At 31.1% G+C, this 21,091-nt stretch overlaps 1 protein-coding gene across 2 annotated transcripts in view; it reads right to left on the bottom strand.

Moving 5' to 3' along the window:
• Positions 1 to 21,091, bottom strand: part of KIAA0586 (KIAA0586 ortholog) — a 157,409-nt gene that overhangs the window by 17,165 nt on the left and 119,153 nt on the right. For both annotated transcript variants that reach the window (XM_056810816.1, XM_056810815.1), the window contains exons 28-30: positions 20,414 to 20,588; positions 19,028 to 19,170; positions 16,967 to 17,075 (exon numbers count right to left, since the gene is read on the bottom strand). In XM_056810816.1, coding sequence (XP_056666794.1) covers positions 16,967 to 17,075; positions 19,028 to 19,170; positions 20,414 to 20,588 — 427 coding nt within the window. The remainder of the gene's footprint in view (positions 1 to 16,966; positions 17,076 to 19,027; positions 19,171 to 20,413; positions 20,589 to 21,091) is intronic.

Below are 21,091 nucleotides of genomic sequence, written 5' to 3'. Positions count from 1 at the left end.
TTTAAACCCTTCCAGTTCTTCAAATGTATTTACTTTTAAATATTTTTATTTTTAATTTTTAATTATTATTTTATATATATAATTATTTGTATATTATATATAATATATGAATAATCACATATAATCAATTATTAATATTTTAATAAAAATGTATTTTAGTTTTGTTGTTTCTGCTCTGGTCATCATAAATGCTTGAAAATCCTATATTCAATTCAAAGTTCATCTCCTCCCAACCTTGGATTATACTCAGTCTTGGATATTAGATTATTATTGTGTCTTTTTTTAACCCTACCTTCTGTCTTAGAATCAATACTAAATATTGATTTCAAGGCAGAAGAGCAGTAAAAGGTTAGATGACTTCCTCAGGGTAAAACAGCTAGGAAGTAACTGAGGCCAAATTTGAACCCAGATCTTTCTGGCTCCAGATCTTACATAAAGGATAGAGTAATAAATTAGCAGTGAGGAAGACCCGAGTTCATATTCCACCTGAGACAATTATTACTTGTCTGACCATAATTTACCTAGCATGTCTTAAACATACACATACCCAACATATCATTTTTTTCAATATCTCCTAAGGATACCCATTGTTTCCAGTTCTTTGTTATAACAAAAAGTGCAATAAATATTTGTACATGAGTCCTTTCCCTGTCTTTTATCTCTTTTTGCTCTTAGTACATACTCATTGGGTCAAAAGGTATGCAGAGTTGTTATTTTTTTATGCACAGTTCCGAACTGTTTCCCAGAATAGTTAGATGAATTCATAGTTCTACCAAATGTGTCTTAGAGTTCTTATTCTGTCATTTTAATTTTTGCTATCTTTACCAAATTGATGGGTGTCAGGTGGAACTTCAAAGATGCTTTAATTTCTGTTTCTCTTATTATGACAGGTTTTTTCCCATTTAATTGTTGATAGCCTAGATTTCTTTTCAGAATTTTTTTTGAGGGTCTGTTCATTTATCTATTTAGAAATGGCCCTTATTCTCCTATAAATCTTATTTATAAGACATTCAGAGAAATTTATTACAAAGAATCCAGTGATTAATAAATGATATCTTTTCTAGATCATTTGTTTTTTTAAAATAAATACTTCACATTTTCTTCTATTTTTTGGCCTAGTTCTGTTTCCTTTTGTCACCTGGAGACATTAAATTATTTGTTCTGTTCAGTTTTTAAGGGAGTCTATCACTTAAGCACAGTTTTCTATTTTCTGATCTATGTTCTTTATTCTCCTTCTAATCCCACCTCCCCAACCTCAAATTTCATCTTCAATTTCTTTTTTTTTTTTTAATTTCTTGCAGGTATTCTTAAAGTCTTTATGATCAAGAGATTTTTTTTCCCCCTGAGACTACACTTAAAGTTTTGTGGTGTCACTCTTTTCTTCTGGGTTTATGATTGGCCTTCTCATTATCCACAATATTTCTTCATGTTGGTTTTCATCTTCTCATTTGTATGTCCAGCCTTTGTTCCTGATTTGAGTCTTTGTATAAGGGCTCTAATCTCCTCCCAAATTCTTGAATAGGTTGTCAAAGCCTGTCCTAAATTTCTGAGGTTCTCATCATTGGCTGGACTAGAGAAGCTTATTATTGTCTCTCCCCACCTCCACCCAGACTTCAATTTTCTCATTTCTAAAATAAAGGAATTGAAATAGATGATCTCCAAGATTTCAAACTCTACATTCTATGGGACTAAGAATTCCATTTTTGCAGAACTGCTCATTTCTCTTTAGTTTAGTCTTAAATTTAAAATATCTGAAATCTGCTTTTTTCAAATCTTTGCTACATTTTTACTTCATCTGACTATAAATCCCCTCCCCAACTTTTGTTGCTACTTACATTTTTATGATTCCTAACCCAAAACATCTGATAACTCCTATAAGACCCTGAGAGAATTATCCTCCTTGGATCATCCTTTAGATTTGAGATAGACAGAGAGATACACCTCCTTGATATCATCAAGTTGTATTTCAGACATCCATTTGCCCTCTAAACTATGAGGGTCACACCCTATGTCTTCATGCAAACCTGCCCCCCGCCCATGCCTCAGTGCATACCACTCTAGAGTCACGTCTTCACTGTTGTAAAGAGTATAAAAGTCCCCAGAATTAATGTCATCTGGGAATAGCTTTCCATCTATGCTGTTCCACCTAGGAGGCAGTCTTCCACCTATGCTCTCCTTCTGGCCAGATTCAACATTACCTTGTAAATTAATAAATTTATTTTTTTATTTTTAAGCTAAGTTTTGGAGTCTTGTATCTTTGCAAAAGGTATCTTTTCTGAACCCCAGGGGTTCACCTCAAGCCCCCCATAACAGTCTAGATTATTTCAAGAAGAAGAAAATATAATTTCTTATAAATTATTTTTTATCAAAATATCTCCATAAAAGTTTGTTCTTTGTACAGTATATAATATGAACAATGTATTTTGTATGGACTAAATGCCTGGAGAAATCTTAAAACTAAATTTTAATGCCAAAATGTTCCTTTAAATCTAATTGATAGTCTTTATTATACGAGACTGCAAATTAAACACTCTTTAAAAAGTTGCTCTTCAAGTTAAGAACCTTTCTTTAAAAGGTCATATAAGTGCTGATGATTACTTTCTGTTATTATTATGTAATAAAATTGTCTCATCCAATGAAGTCAGAAAACTCATAATACAAATGAAACATTTCCACTGAAAGCCTCATGACTATTTGATTCTGTCTGTTTTAAAACAAAGAAGATTTAAACATGGTTAAAGCCATACACGTGCTAAGTATTTTTTTAATTAGGATATCAACACACTGAATCATTTTGTAAATTTGATGGTTTCCTGAAATTGCTTAGCAACTGGTCTATATCCTTAGGAAGCAAAGTCACCTTCAATGGCCTTTTTTTTTTTGGAGTCATGAAATCAAAAGTTTCATAAATGAATTATAAAGGAGGTTTTAGAAAACCTGTAAATGAACAATTAATGAATATGAGAACTAGAAATTAAAATTTTGTTTAGTCTGAGGAAAAACAATTCTTTAAATCATAGCCACATGGCTGTTTCTTGCTTGCATCAACCCTGGTTGACTATTATTGTTTTCTATTAATTCTCTGGGGCTCAGGCCTGACTTTGTTGAATGAGCCAATTGTTTTCCTTTGTGTTGCCCATCAAGTAAGTTCCCATCTGGTTTGTATCAGACTGTTTTCACAGCCAACAACTGCTGCCTTTTCTATATCCTGACACTTAAGGGCCCCATGCTATCAAAGCATTTCTATGATAGCTTGTCTGGCTGGGCCTATACAGCTGTGCCTTACAGCTTGAAATTATTACCCAAAGTAATGGTAACTTAGAACTTGAACTGGCCCTTATTCCCATTGGTGTCGTGTTTACAGTGAACAGAATATTTTTTTTTCCTGTCCTGAAACTTGCTTTTCAACAAAAATTCTTTAACACTCCTATTCTTGTATATTAAATGATCCAGTTCTTATTTTCTAGTGATTTCCTGTATGTGAGAGAACATTTTTCATTCCTATCCAAAAGTTAATGTGTATAGCATCAAAGAAGTTAACTGTTTACAAGGGTAACATTTAATTTGTATGATGTGATAAAATAAACCAAAAAAAAAATGCTAGCGATCCATGCCACAAATTAGAATCAAATAATTATTAATAAAATGTATTTCTACTTATGATCACATTATAATTTGAGAAATCATTTCAGATTTAAAATTTTCCAGATATTAGGCTTTCTCTGTATTAAATATATAGGTTGAAGAGTAATAAATAAGTAGAACAAATGAAAAATAATTTAGTAAATGTTCAGTAAGTCTACTTTCAGTTCAGTGGGATATAAAATTTAATTTTTAAGAATGTTACATGGTAAATGTTTCTCTAAAAACCTTGTAGTAATCTTATAAGGAATAAGTTTCTTCTGATTAGAGTTAAAAGTCATTTTATATCACCATAAACTGTCTCCACAAAGCTAATGATGGTAACTGAAGTTTATACCCTAGAAAATGCATGGAAACAAAAGCCTCCTCTATACATGCAGGTCAGCAAGAAGTATTGATCCTTTACCTTTCAGAGATGCTTACAAGAAATGCTAAAATATAATAAAAAAATTGTGGCTTTTTTTCTCCAAAACTGAGTGACTGAGTCAAGAAACACAAAGTATGATCTAGAATATTATGAATCAAGATAATGTTCATACAAAAGCTTCAATTACTGCCTTTTTGACTGAATAATTTCATTTAATATTTAAATATGTTAGGAAAAATAATGAAAGGAAATTCATCTTATTGCCAATTTAGTCTATAATATAAATATGAAGACCTTATTTATTTACTAAGTGCTAAAGGTAAATTGGGGTTTTTAAATATGTTTAGTAGATATATAGATTTTTATGAGACTAGAAACTATAAAAGAATGCTTTGCTAAGTTTTCTACTGTATTTTTTAAACACTGCATTTGTTTTTTAATGAAGTTCTTTTAATAGGCATTTCACAACTGTTAATCTAAAAGAAAGTACACCAGATATAATTATTAAATTGGTACACACACATGCACGCTCATTTCTTAATTCACATTTTTTCTCTAAGCTCACTAGATATGTACATTTCTGCTCCCGGCATGTGGGGACCATGTTTGCCATAACTCTGTCACACTATAAACAGCACTATTACTGACACAAAACAAGGGAGTTAACTTTAGAATCTGACTGAACCATTGTATCTGGCCACATCATTTAGTTATAAGATAATTGTAAAATGCTTTGCAAATCTTAAAAGCACCACATAAATATCAGTTCTATTATTAATTTTATTCTCTTTACTATTATAATCATTATTACTACTAAAACTGGCTCTTCCAGTTAATATTTATAACCATAAATAAATCATTTATTATTCCTTGAGCTAGAAATGAATTTTCTCCAAAGAATAAGATAATGGAGGTAGAGCCACATTGGCAGAGGAAAGGCAACATTTTTTCCAAGCTCTCCCAATCCACACTCTAAAACAACTTAAATAAAACACATCAAACCAAATTATGAGGGAGAAAGCCAATAAAAAGAGATAGTAACTCATTTTTCCAGCCAAAAACAGCTTAGTAATATAAAAAAGAAAGGTCTGTGAACTGTGGGGTGGGGGCTAGCCAGAAGCACCTGACAGTGGAAGCAGCACCAGTTGTGTTCTTAGGTACCAGCAGTAGCAACAGTAGTAAAAGCATCCAGCCCAGGAAAGGTATGGGAATCAAAAACCATGTCAGAAAGGGATTCTAGGACATTCTCATATATCAGCATTGAGGACATGATCAGGTGCCTTTTGGCAGCTCTATCACTCGTTACCCAGTTTCTGGTCTCAGTTCCAGGATGGAGAGAAGTAGTTGCAGTCACAGGGAGCAGGGGTTCTACCTGGTAAAAGGATGACTAGCCATTTCTTTGCATTACACTACCTTAAAAAGCACAGAAAACTTAGAAACCTTCAGACTGATCTGTGAAAGCAGCAGAACATAAAAACATAGAAGATCAAACCAGATCCCCCCCCCACTCCACCCCACTTTTTTTTGGATGAGCAAAACTCATTCAAAGTCAAGAAATAGGCTGAAAAAAAAATGAGCTGACAACAAAAAAAAGGAATGCGAAAAACTATAATATGACAGGGAAAATCAAGACATAAACTCAGAATAAGACAAGGACTTGAAAATATCTACAAACAAAGCTTTAAAGAAATACATAGACCAGACACAAGCCAAAAAAAAAAATCCTAAAAAAGATAAAGATTTTTTTTAAAGGGAAAAAAAGGTTATTTTTAAAAATCAAATAAGAATAGTAGAGGAAAAACTTGCTAGAGAAATTAAAGCAATGTGAGAATATTATAAAAAGAGAATAGCCTGGAAAATACAAACAAAAATACTTAAGAATATAACTTCGTAAAAATCAGAATTGGCCAAATGGTAAAAGACACAAAAATTCACTAAAGAAAAAAACTTCTTAAAAATTAGAAATGGTCAAGTGAAATCTAATGACTCCATGAGACAGCAAGAAACAATAAAACAAAGCTAAGAGACTGAAAAAAAAGGAAGAAATGTGAACTATCTCATAGGAAAAACAACTAATGTAGAAACTAGATCAAAGAGTGATAATTTGAGAATTATTGGACTGCCTGAAAGCCATCATCAAAAAAACTGCCTAGCCATCACATTTCAAGAAATTAACAAGGAAAACTACCAAGATCCTGAGGGTAAAATAGAAATTGAAAGAATCTGCAATGAAAACTCCCAAGAATATTATAACCAAAATCCAGAGCTCCTAGTAAAGGAGAAAATAGTGAAATCACCCAGAAAGAAATCATTAAAATACCATGGAGTCACAGTCAGGATCACACAGGACTTAGCAGCTACCACTAAAAAGAAGTGAAAGACAGAATTCCAGAATGCAAAAAACTAGGATTATAACCAAAAGTACCTTACCCAGAAAAATTGAGTATAAACCCAAGGAAAGAAATGTATATTTAATGAAACTGAGGACTTTCAAGCATTCTTAATGAAAAAAATTAGAGATGAATATAAAATATGGCATTCAAACACAAGACTGGAGAGAAGCATAAAAAGGTAAATACGATTAAGAAATCATAAAGGACTTATGGTTAAACTGTTTACAGTCATATATGGTTAGATTTTATATGTAATCCTCTAATCTGAAAAGAATGGAAGGGTAAGAAAGAGGGATGCAGAGAAGAAGTAAAGGAGAGAAGGAATGTGAGAAAATATCTCATATAAAACAGGCATGGAAAGAAGAACTTTTATAATAGAGGGGGAAATTGAAGAAATACTAGAATTTCATTTTCATCTGAACCTCTTCAAGGAGGGAAAAATATATATATTTACACACATTACACACAAGTTAGTTCATCTTACTCAATAGTGAAGTAAAAGGGGAAGGGGCTAAGATAAAAGGAATGGGGGTGATATAAGAAGGAGAGAAGATTAAGAGAAGCTGGCAGAAGCTGACCAAACTTTTTGAGGAAGGAACAGAGTAAAAAGGATTAATAGGAGAGAATGGGGTGAAGGCAAATACATAATTATAACTATAAATATAAATGGGAATGGGATGAACTTACCAATAAAATAAGAGGACTAGAAATGGATTATAGTGCAGTAGAAATCAGACTTCAACAACAACATTTGAAATAGACACATAAAATTAAGATAAAGGTCTGGAGAAGAATCTATTATGCTAGAGCTGAAGTAAAAAAGGTACAGGTAGTAATTATGATCTGAGATAAAGCAAAAACAAAAACAGACCTGAAGAGATAATCAGGAAAACTACATTTTGCTAAAAAGCATTGTAGAATATGAATTTATATCAATATTAATTATATATGGACCAAATGGAATAACTTCCAAATTACTGAAGGAAAAGTCAAATGATTTACAGGAAGAAACAGAAAGTAAAATTATATTAGTAGAGGAACTCAATACACCCCTCTCAGACCTAGATAGAAGTTAAGTAGATGAATAGAATTTTAGATAAAAAAAAAAGCTGATATGATAGATCTATGGAGAATACTGAACAGACTACCTACATCTCAGCTCTGCATAATACCTACACAGAAAATTACCATGGATTAGGACAGAAAAAACTCACAAATGTAGAAAAGCAGAAATATTCAATGTATTCTTTTTGGGACATACTACAAGAAAAATTACATTTAATAAAGAGACTTGGAAACATAGATTAAAAATTAATTAGAAACTAAATAATCTAATCCTAAAGAATGAATGGATCAAAGGATAAACCATAAACCATGGATAATTGCATTAAAAATGACAGTGAAATAATATATTAAAATTTGTGTTACCAAATTTTCTCATTGTAGTTGGAGCTGTGAGATAATCCAACTATTCTGGAAAGCAAATACAACTATTCCTAAAGGGCTATAAAACTGTGCATAAATTTTGATCCAGAAATATTTAAAAAGATCTACATCCCCAAAGAGATTTTTTTTTAAAAGGTAAATGAACCAAATCTATAAAGGGATGTATAGCAGCTCTTTTTGTGGTGGCAAAGAATTAGAAATTGAGGGGATGTTCATCAACTAGGGAATGGCTGAGCTAGTTACAGTATATAAATATGATGGAATACTATTGTATTGGAAAAATAATGAGAATGGCTTTAGAAAAATGTGGGAAGTTTTATATGAACCAAAATAAAATAAAGTGAGCAAAATGAGAATTATATAATAGCAATATTATGAAGATAATAAATTTTGAAAGACTTAGGGATTTTAATTAATACAATGATCCATCACAACTCCAAAGGACTCATACTATAAAATGCTATCTACCTCCAGGTAGAAAACTGATAGACTCAGAGTACAGATCCAAGCATTTTTTCTCTCTATTTTTCTTTGCTTTTCTCCCCATTCTCCTGGAACATGGTTAATGTGGGAAAATGTTTTACTTGTATGTATATGTATATGTATAATGGGTATCTTATTTCTTGCTTTCTCAATGGGTGGAGAAGGGGCAAAAGCAGAGAAATTGGAATTGAAATAAAAATGCAATCTAAAAGTGAAGAAAAAAAGAGTGGATTTAGATTACATCTAAGAGTTGTTCTGGCTTGATTATTCTGTATTCTAATGCTATGCAAAGCAATAGGATCTCTAGAATAATGCAAGAGTTTTCAGAAGTTTTTTAAAAACCTATAACTGAAAACATTGGCAAAAGAAAGAACTAGAAAATAATTGAGTTATGGAGAAAAGACCTGGAAAAATAATAACAGCTTAACACATAAGGTTCAAAACCTCAACCAAGTAGCTGACTTTCTAAAAATTAGAACTAGACCTACCTTCTGGTTAATGATTCCAAGAAACCAAAGAAATATTAAAATAATGTCAAAAGATTTTTTAAAATAGAAGAAAATATAAAGCATCTCATATTAGAATATGAGATGCTTTATATTTGCATACATACATACATGCATAAAATATATATCTTTAAAAACTGACCTGAAAAACAGAGCAAGAAGGGATAACTGGTAATCACTGGTCTACCTGACTAAAAAGTAGTCTGCATATCATATTTCAAGAAAACTACCCAGCTTTTTAGAATAGTGAAAATAAAAAGAATTCATCAATTATCTCCTAAAAAAAAAAATTAAAACTCCTAAAAATGTCCTTTCAGAACTTCCAGTTAAAAGAAATACATTACAAACAGGTAGAAAGAAAGAATTCAAGAACTTAAGAAGGTTCATACAAGATTTAAAAGCTACAGAGAGCATGGACTGAGATATTTCAAAAGGCATCTGTCAGACAGGACATTGAATAAATTGAGAGATAATCCCTAGTTCTGGTAAGGTCAGACAAATACAGGAAATACAGCAATAGCTCCCAAACTTGTGGATTTAATGCAAACACCAATAAATATATCTAGAGGCTGTTTCCTAGAACAAGATAATTAATAAAAACTCTATATAGTAAAGGAGCTTGACAAAAGAATATCAAGAAAGGCTATGAAAATAAAAAGGAAAACTAGCACTACCAGTCAAAAATGTAATATAAAATTACAAAAACTGTCAGGTACTAGAAAAAGAATAGAGAAATAAAAGGAAAAGACAGAACTTAAATATAGAACCAACCATGTACAAAAGATTAATAATTTATAAATCTATGCTCAAAAAAACCCCAGGGAATAGAAATCACTATTCAAAATGTCTTAACTGATAGAAAAACTTGTTAGATATATGAGAAAAAATGAGATTAGAGCTGCACATCACCCAATTTCCTCTGAATCAGCAATCTAAATATTTTAATTAATAAAAAACTGGAAGAAAAAGAATAAACTTACATCCCCAAAGAAATAATAAAAATTATTGAATAAAAATATTCATAGCCATGCTCTTTGTGGTGGCAAAAAATGGGAAAATTAGGGGGTGTCCTCCAAGTTGGGGAATGGCTGAATAAATTGTGCCATATGATGGTAATGGAATACTATTGAACTATAAGGAATGATGAACTACTTGATTTCTATAAGAACTAGAAAGACCTACATGAACTGATGCTGAGTGAAATGAGCAGAACTAGGAGAACATCGTACATGGTAACTGAAACATTGTGGGACAATCAAATTTTCCAAACATCTCACTTTATAGTTAAGGAAGCTTAGGTCTAGAAAGGGGAAATGGCTTGCCAAAGATAATACAATTTGTAAGTGGCAGAAGTAAGGTTCAAACCCAGATGTTAAGACTTCCAAATCTTGTGCTTTTTCCCACTGTACTCCCTGAAAATCCCTCACTCCCTAAGGCCACTTCTCTGATGTTGTATAAAATAATTATCCTTAAAATTAAAAGAACTAAAGAAAATTTGAAATACATACATCAGGTAAAGGTCTGACATTTGAGATCTCTGAAGGACTATAAGGCTAAAAATACTTATTCCCCAATGGAGTAATGAACCAAAACATGAAAGATAATTTATAAAGAAAACACAGTTAATAATGTGAACAAGATGCTCAAATTCCTTAATAATCATAGATATGCAAATCACAACAAACGTAAGCTACCATAATATACTAGACAGAATGACAAATAATATTTTTAAATTATAAATTTTAAGGTTGGTAGGACTCTAGGAAATGTGCACTGATATATTTTGTAGTACCAGTAAATATGAGTCACACAAGGATATATGGAAATCAATCAGCAAGCATTTCTTAAGTGCTTGTTATGTTCCAGGAACTGTGCTAAAACTGAAAGTACTGTTGCCCCCCCCCCCAAAAAAAGAGCCAGATGAGATGATAGAGAGAATATATCAGAAAAAGAACTCCATATAGGATGGCTACAAGTATACTGGGAAAAGGGAAAAGGAGAAAAGACAAAAGGGAGAAAAGAAACAAAAGAAAGAAAAAGGAAAAGAAGGAAACAGAGCCTATGTTTCTTCCATGGAAAGCTTGGAGAAGTTAAAGGATCTTTTCAATTTATAATATAGATCACTCCTCATTTCTAGCTCAACTCATCAATTTGTCTTGCCTGTTTCAGATATACACATTGATGAACAAACTCTACATGACATTCATCTAAAATCTGGTCAATAGAAACTTGGCCTTCCTTGTGTATGGGCAGGCAAAACTCTTTGGAGGGTTATAGATTTAGATTTTTTCTAGAAAACTCAACAATATTTCATGGTTTGATGCAACTAGCACAATATATATGCAAAGTAACTCATTATGAAGAACGGCAGAATCCATAAGATATCCCTCTTCAACTTGGACTCACTATTGGATCTGTTATAACAGCAAACAACCTTTTGACAAGGATATGTTCCTTTTAAAGTTTCACATGTTTATGAGAAGATCATCAAATAGGACTGGTTATGTTCCATCTTTTAAGGAACCTTGAATGGCTGTGACATATAGCTAAAAAAAGCTTTGACATACAAGAGAGGTTCTTTAACACAATGTTTTGCACTACTAAATTATAATCAGGCAAAGCAATAAGTAGAATGAGATCTTGCATTTGCTACATCTTTCTATCATTTTGAAATGGTAAAAATATGGTCCGATGTGGAATATGACCTAGGAAAATCTGCTTGTTTCTTATCTATGCAATTCATGAAATTAAAAAAAATACTTTTAAATCCCCTCTAAATAGAGAAAGGGTGCTAGATTTGGATTCAAAAGACCTGGATTAAAACATTGGTTATATAATTTATTATCCAAGTGAGCTTGCCCAAGTATCCTATATTCTGTGCCAACCCTATTCATACTTTATTGTAATCAACATGGGGGAAAAAAAAACACTATATACTTTCCTTCCTAAATCTCAAGGCCCTAAAAAGTAGCAAGAGGTATGACTTATTTTGAATCAAATGGTTTATTAGCTGCTATAAATCAATCAATTCCTTTAAAACCTGTGATATTTAGAATATATATAAAACTATAAACTGACACCTACATTTATCCTGTAAATCACAAATCTTTAACATTTTGCTAAAGCAGGTAGTATAATTATTCCCACTTAATACAACAATACAAATGAGATCTCTTTTTATGTAAAGGTGTTATAAACTTGAGAAAATATTGCTAGAAAAATTGTATTTAAGAAGAGAGAATCTAGAGTAAAGGGTAAATAATGTCAATTCACTACAGCAGATACAAAACATAGTTTTCTATTAAGGAAATGTCAAGTTGGAACTATATAAATATAAATAATAAACTATATAAATTACATAAATTTAAGGGTTTATTATTATTGCCTTGTAATCCATTTTGATCAGTCATTTTTCAGTAGTGCCCCACTCATCATGACTACAGTTGAGGTTTTATGGCAAGTATATGAGTGGTTGACCATTTCTTTTTCCAATTCATTTTACAAATGAGGAAACTGAAGCGAACAGTCTTAAGTGACTTGCCTAGGGTCACATAACTAGTAAGTATCTGAAGCCACATTCAAATTCAGGAAGAGGAGTCTTTCTGACTTCAGGTCTAGCACTCTATCCCCTGTGCCAACCAGCTGCCCTTTATAATTCATTACATTCACTGAATTATGATTTAATATTTATCTATGTGAACTTGGACATATCACTTAGCTGGGTCTCAATTTCCTCATCTATAAAATGAAAGTTTTGGACTAGATTAAGTATTAAAGTCCTTTCCAGCTCTAACTCTAGGATTCTCTCATTTTGGCCAGTTACTTAGATAATTTTCAATGCTGCTTTAGAAATAAAGATTTTGAATTGAATAAGATCTTCTCCTATAAGCTAGCAGAATGAAAACTTACCCTGTTTTTTTTTTTAATTTACTGAAATGTAGTATCAATTGAATGTTGTTAAACACACACACACACACACACACACACACACACATACACCTTAACCTTCAAACTGACTTAGTGCCATCTTGTGGTCAGAAATGTGTGTGTGGGGGGAGTATTTAAAATTCTTAAAAAGCATTAGATGAGAAAAAGCATTTTGTGTTGTAAAAGTATTTTAACTAGCATTTGAATGTATTTATGTATGTATTATGTATGTACATATGTATTAACAATTTAAAGAAGTTAATATCTTAAAAACTATGATTAAATGGATATTTTACATATTTGGCAATAATGCATCATTATAAATCAGGCTAGTTGATAATTTTTTCAATTCTATATATTAACTGATTGCTAATTAAGCTTTTTTTATTTGTAACTTCTATAATTCCTTTTATGTAGTTCTAAAACTTGGGTTTTATTATAATTTAATAAAAGGCCAAAGCACAGAGTACTGAATGTTTTCCTAAAGGTTCTCTGATACTGTAAAAAGTGCTGGACCTGATGTCAGACAAAACGTTGATTTGAAACCCAATTCTAGTGCTCAGGGATGGTTAGTTGTGTGACCCTGAACAAGTCACTTAAATTCTCTTAAGTTTCATTTTCTTCTGTCATAAACTAGGGAATAGTAGAGCTAATCTCTCAGTGTTAGGATAAGACTCAAATGAGAATATAGGAAAAGTATTTGTAAACCTTTAAAACTATATAAATTATAACTATTATCAGGTTAGATGGCCTATGACAAATCTCTGAATGTTTTTGTATTTATATACTCTACAATCCAAATAAACTGACCCACTTCATGTTTCCCAAATATAACATTTCACTCCCCAGGAACATAAAATGAACTTCCCGTTCAGAATATACTTCCTCCTCAAAGGAGGTTCAAGATCCTGGAGGAAGGAAGGAAATGCAAAGCACTGGCCAAAATGATTAGTATTAGTAAAATACATACAAACAACATCTATTTTTTCAATGAAAGTAAATTTCAAATAAAAGTTAACCAAGTCTAACAGTGATTCCACTATAAATGACAGTAAAAGCATTCCCCTGGTTATAAAATATAGTAGGCACAAATAAGGCCAAATTTGAGCCCAACACATGATGAATTTCAGCACAGGCATGATTTGTAACCACAACCTTCTTTTGATGTATGACATAGGTACCCTGTTTTGTCATACTGGTTGCTGCAATTCTGAGGTGAGTATGAAAAGAAAAAATCCCAACAACATTAGTGGGGAAATTAAAAATACTTGCTTTAAATCTCAGCATTATTCATTTCAGTAAATTAGTTTGCTATAATCCCCAACTTCAACTTTTAAAAAACTGAAAAAACTAGAACAGTTACATATAATTAAGAGAAATTTTCAAGATTCATTTAATTATTTCATAAATAACTAATATTTAAATCTTTTAAAATTTTATTGTCTCTACTTTTTATTTAAGTAAAATAATATCTGTTTACAATTGGTAAATACATGACTAGTTTGAAGAAAAAGTACACAGGAATAGCTGAAACTAGTAGAAAGACAAGCTAAACAATTTAAGACAGGGAAAGGGACAGAATCTGGGCCTGTGACTTAACTGGTATTAGGGAACTCCTAGGGAAGAATTTCTTCTACTAAAGCATCTTCTCCACAACTCAAAAGTCCTAGAAGGTTGTTATCTAGAGCACTGAAAAATTAAGTGACTTGTTCACTCACACAGCCTGATAGTGTCAGAAGCCAGACATGGACCCAGGTCTTCTTGGGTCTGAGGCCAGTTCTCTACCCAATTTGCTATTATAGCTCACTCAAGCCAGTTGAAGTAGTAGAAATTAATAAATACAAAATAAAAAGTCTAGACCCCAGAAAACAAGATCAACAATATCTAGACTCTAATTTAAAGAACCACAAACACTGTTACAGATGGAACCTTTTGTTTGCTTTCTATGAATGCATTAGTTGCAGCCAATAATGTAAACATGTTGAATATTTAGATGGGACAAGAATTTTTTTTAAATACAAAAACAAACTTGAAGCTTCATCTGACAGAACCATCTTATGTTTTAACAAGGAGTGAAGAAAAGCCTTCTGATTTATCAAACAAATATTTTGCCATTTGCAACATCTTACTTGTGTGTAATAGGGTTTTTTATTGACCTTTAATAATGGTAGAAAAAGAAAGGTAGTAATATCAACAGTATGTTAGAAACTTCATGTTTAAAAAGTTCATTTACAACATTAATAAAAATACAATTATAATTTTATAAATCAATTATTCTTTGTTGTATGTCTGTGATTTGTGTATTGTTCCAAAAGATGTAATAAATTATTAATTTTATCTGAATAAAATATGAGCTAAAAGAATTATTTCCATAGATTGTTTTGTGAAAAGTGTAGGAAGAAGCACAAACATGTTTTTGTATGAAGTAATGTATTTCTATATAAAGTTTGGGAACCATTGTTGTAGTGTAAATTTATCCTTATCTCCCCAGTTCAGGGTTTCTTAACATAGGATCTATGAACTTTTAAAAATAAATTTGATAAGTGAATTTCAATATGATTGGCTCCCTTTCTAATTACATTGATTTAATTTTATGCATTTTAAAACATTACTCTAAGAAAAGGTTCATACAGTTCACCAGACTGTTACAGGGGAAGCCATGACATACACAAAAAAATTAGAATCCCTGTCACTTGAAAATTAATACATATTTTATTTAAATATATTTTTGTAATTTATAACTCTTTTCTATATTTGGAAAAAAAGATTTGAATTGAATAATTGTTTCCCCCAGTAGAATATAACACCTTTGATTTAAAAATCTTTCATTTATGTCTTTGTACCCTCATTGCATACTATAATGTGTATACTAGGTACTTAATTACTTACTGAATAAAGAAATATGATTCACTACTAGTACTAACAGAGAATATAAACAGAAAGAAGATAAGTATAAAGATGATATGAACACAATAAATGCTATGCATTGTAAAATAATAGTCATAGCCACTTCCACATTTTAAGGTATCTGGAATGCTAAAAGTGAATTTGGCAAGTCCTTAAAACTCAATAAATATTTAACTGATTCAAGGACTGGAGGAATTTTAATTGTAAAAAAATTAATAGTGAAGACTGAAATAGTTCTCCTAAAGATTTCTATTAGGAAAGAAGGGCATCCACACTTCCAAAGAGTAAATATCTTTTCATGTTTGACTTGTCCCTGGTTACTGACCCTTAATGCTGAAACAACAAAAAAATTGCTCATCTATAAAGGGCATTTTATGCTCAGGGAAATGTTTTCATGTCAATTTAATTATCTAGTTCTAACAACAACACTATCAGGTATATAGAATAAGTATTAATTATAGCCTCTTTTGATAGATTAGAAAATTGTAGCATATATATTAAGTGATTTTCTCAAGGTCAAATAACTAATTAATAGCTGAGAAGTGACCTAAGACCTACAGTTTCTGCCTCTTGGCACAGTTCTATTATACTGCACTATCAACAAAAGGATGGATAATCAATCCCAGCAGCAATGGGTCATCCTTCCATTTTTGCTCCACCATTGGAATTACTACTGAATAAAAAGAAAGTAAACAATGACACAAGTACACAAAGCAATTTATCCATAAACACATACATATATGTATATACACATATATATGTCTCAATGCATATGTATATGTGAATATGTAATACATTTATGTGTATTGAAAGAGAGATTCCTAAATTCTATATTGCATACTTTTACCAAAGGGCAAGCTATTGCACTAAGATCACAATATCTTCTCACAGGAAATGTCCTACCACACTTCACTCATTCTGTATCACTAATTTCTTAAATCCAAATATAACCTCTTACTTTATCTTTATTAAATTTCACCTTATTAGGGATGATTATCATAACCTAATCAAACTGAAAAAAAAAGATACCATATGGCTAGTTGCACAATTAAAACCAAAAAAATAGTTTTGATGTGCCCTAATAAATTAATTTAATGAGTATATATACAATCAACTATACCATATTCTTTATTTAAGTTATTTCCAAAAAAAGAAATAGCTTACTGACCAAGATTGAGACATCATAAAATGCAAACCTAAAATACCAAGACATGTTCACATAAAATTAGTTGCATGCTTGTTATGTATCAAGGTTGGCAATACATTATCACAAAGATAAATGAAAAATTACTTACCTCGGGCATGTGAAAATGAAGTTTCTGATTTATTCTTTACCCGTATTACTCGGGCTTGTATTGGCTTTCGCTCAATTGGTTGAACTTCTTGATATTGCTTCTGCTTGACCTAAATTAAAGTCACAATATTGCTGTTTCACATCAGTTTCCAAAACTTCTGTGGTTGACTAAAGTTATTTTTTGTTTTTTAGCATTTTCACCAGATAATGAGCAAGAAAGAAGGGATTGAATTCTATCCATTATACATGGTATACATAAAATAGGAGAAAAGTAATAAATGAGAGTTTGAAGATTTCACTAGGTACATTAAAAATGCCTTTCTAATGCATATCTTTCAACCTAGTAATAATACCACTGCTAGGTCTGTATCCCAAAGAGATTTTTTAAAAAATAGGAAAAGACCTATTTGTACAAAAATATTTATAGCTGCTTTTTTCTGTGGTGGCAAAGAATTGGAAACCAAAAGGATATCTCTCATGATGGTAACGGAATACTATTGTGCTATAAGAAATGATGAACAGGGTATTTCAGAAACATCTGAAAAAACCTACATGAACTTATGCAGAATGAAATAAGAAGAACCAGGAGAACACTATACACAGTAACAACAATATTGTGGAAAGATCAAATTTTATAGACTTTGCTGCTAACTGCAATACAATGATCCAGAACAGTTCAAAGGGACTTATGACAAAGAATGCTATCCACCTCCAGAGAAAGAACTGATACAGATGGAATATGATTTATCACTTGTTTATTTAGGTATATGTTTTAGGACTTTGATTTTGTAAGATTATTCACTTATAAAAATGAATAATATAGAAATAAGTTTTGCATGACAATACATGTATAACCCAGATTGAATTGCTTGTCAGCTCCAGGAGGGAGGAGGGAAGAAGGAAAGGAGACAATATTAATTATGTAACTTCAGAAAACTCATGTGGAAATTTGTTACTTAAATTTTTAAATTTTTTAAATTAAAAAAACTTAAATAAAAATAAAAATTTAAAAATAAAAAATACATTTCTAATGTAACTATTAAAATTCAAATTGCATTTGTATGGTTTTATACACCAAAACCCACCATTTAGAAAAAATGAGTATTTAATCAATAATTAAAATATAGGTAACTCTACATTTTCATTATCTTTATTTCCCCAAATATTATCTCCCCTAAATATAAACCTACCTAGACCTATCTTCACAATCCACACCTACTTTCCAGCACAACTTTCTTTATGAATCTCCCTACCCAGCACCTGAAATTGACAGCAGCCATAATTTCTTCTCTGGCATTTTGTAGGATCAAAAAGAGTTTAAGATACATAGTCAAGTGTACTCATTCCAGTCTTAGCATGTGCCTCTGTTGAATGGTTAATGTGCAGAATGCTAAAGACAAGAGCTGGCCAACTTTAGGATGAAATTCCTATTATCATGCTGAGATCTGACCCTCAAACAAAACTACCAGATAGGCCAGTTTGTGCCATGACTTTGAGGTTCACTTCAGATGATATTTTCTAATCCTAAAAGTATTATGTGAATAGAATACCACAATATATCTTGATTCAGAAAGTGAGTCATATCCATTCCCAGTTCAGTATGGGGATGCTCCTGAAAGATAGCATGTCTTTCACTGGTCCCTACTTACAAAACTGACATCTAGCCTGATGGGGAATCTGTTAATGTCCTTCCCTCTTGTACTCATCTTCCCTCTACTTTGAGGAAGAATTCATTGCCTTAATTTTAAAACAAGTTAGCAAGGAAAAGGAAACAACCGCCCTCCAAAAGGAATGTTGCTACAGAAGGATAATTATTTACTATTGAGGTGCTTTTTCTTCAGCCTTGCTTGGTTGTCCTTGAGTAGTTTAAACATTGTAACTATTACATTGCCATGCACAAACAAGCATTTTCATCATGCAAAAATTAACAAATTTCAATATGTAATTAATAAATATATTTACTATTAAATTTAAGGTATCACTGAAGATAACAATTAGGTTCTTTAAAAAATACTTTGCTCTAACACACAGAATTAATTCAAAAAGCTATTTTTTTGGATACCTGAGCAAGATCTTCGGGTGCAACTGCCAACTTAATCTCATTTTCTTGTGTTGACTGAAGAGGGAGGTTTGAAATATGTTGCAAATCTAGTTCTCCCAAACTCATTGGGCCATGACTGGCACATGAATCTTCATTAACTTCTTCTAGAATCACAAATACATGAACACAAATATTAAGCAAATATGAAAAAAAAATGCTGTCAAAAAAGAATAAATAATCTATTTGACTGTAAAGTTAGTATACTTAAGCTGATGGATAAAAAGATGCAGTACATTTGGTCATTTTTATGCTAAGATATCAGGGACCAACCTACTGTTAAATAATAATCATTAATATATATCAACTATTATGATATTATTTTAACGAATTAAGTACCTTTTAATAAATAAATGTGAAATAATAATATAAAATAATCTATGATAAAGACAAGTCTACTAAATCACAAAAATTCTCTAGATTCAGGAAATCACCATAATCTTTTACATAGCAGATTTTAGTATTTTAAAAACCTAACACTTAAAATATGAATAGCATAGATGGTCACAGATATATATATGAATTATTATAGGAGAGCTTCTCACAAATTGGTAAATCCAAAGAACTCCCCCAATTCCTGTTCTCCTTTGTTAATCATTGTCTTATGGTCAGCAAAATAATATGCCTTGAGTATCACCTTCAAAAGAATGAGGCAGACAATGTATTAACTAAATTTGAAAAAATTATTATTCTTTTGGTTTGCTTTCATACTTTCCCCCAAATCATGGAACTAAAATAAAATTTATGAGCATTTCTTTATGCATAATAGCACAGAAAAAGAGAATTATATATATAACTGTGCATCTCTGTTATATATAGCTTGCTTTTCTTTTTAGTTCTATAATTCAACTGGTAGTTGTTTTTTTAAACCTTACCTTCTGTCTTAGAATTGATACTAAGGATCTGTTTCAAGGCAGAAGAGTGATAAGGGCTAGGAAACTGCATTTAAATTACTTGCCCAGGGTCACACAGCTATTAAGTGTCTACCTAGCTCTTCAATCTATAGTTTTTAAAACTCTTGCTTGATTTAGGACTATTTATGGCCTATTCTTTTCTTAGCATTAAAAAAAAAGTTATTTCAGTGACCCTCTTATTTTTTAAAAAACCCTTACCATCTGTCATTCTTTATATCTTGGGACTAATGATCTGAATGAGGCTCAATTTAGTTAAGAAAAAGTTGTAGCTTAAGAATATTTTCCTTTTAAACCTCCTATAATTATAATAATTGTCTGGATGAACTCCAACACTACAGTATAATCCCCCTAAATCCCAAGTACATAGATTTAAAAAAGAGATTTTGTCTTGGTTTCTAAGAGACACCTTAAAGGAAAAAGAGTATCTGATGACTACCTGTAGTCTTGTCAAACTGCTTTGGTAATGACCCATGAAAACTCGTAAGGTCTAAAGACTCTGTAGAAATGACCTTAGGCTGGTCCATGTAATGTTTCATGAAAATATTCTCCTTTGCTGCTGGAATTCCAGGTCTTTGTCCTTCACTAAGTTCTTCTACACTATTTTCAGATTCCTATTAAAGAGAAAAAAATATATCAGGCCAACCTTCACATTAAAAATAATTAAAAATAAATGCTGAAGTACTGAGGTACATTATGATAGACAAAGAGAAAATGACCTCAATTTTTAATTATACTCTTTGAAACTTTAGTAATTATTAAACCAAGAGCTCATATAAAGAGACTAATTTAGAAAACTATCACATATGGAATATATCTACATAACATGAAGTAGAACTTTTGCAACTAGTTTACTCTTCTATGTTATTCTTTATAAGTTATTTGTTATATGTGTTATATTTGTTATATATAATGTCATCAAATTTTCAATTCAAATACTCAATAAAAGCATTGTTATATATAATGTTATTTATCAAATTTTCAAAAGTATTTCTTAATCTCCTACTAAATACTCTGTGCTATTAAATATATATAAAATAAATACAAGGTCATTTCAAAGCCAGTAGCAATACTAGCTAAACTTTCAAGAAAATTAAGAATTATAAGATACAGAGTT

Source organism: Monodelphis domestica, chromosome 1, assembly GCF_027887165.1.
Source record: "Monodelphis domestica isolate mMonDom1 chromosome 1, mMonDom1.pri, whole genome shotgun sequence".
NCBI classification, from domain to species: Eukaryota; Metazoa; Chordata; class Mammalia; order Didelphimorphia; family Didelphidae; genus Monodelphis; species Monodelphis domestica.
This window is presented reverse-complemented; position numbering and strand designations above follow the sequence as displayed.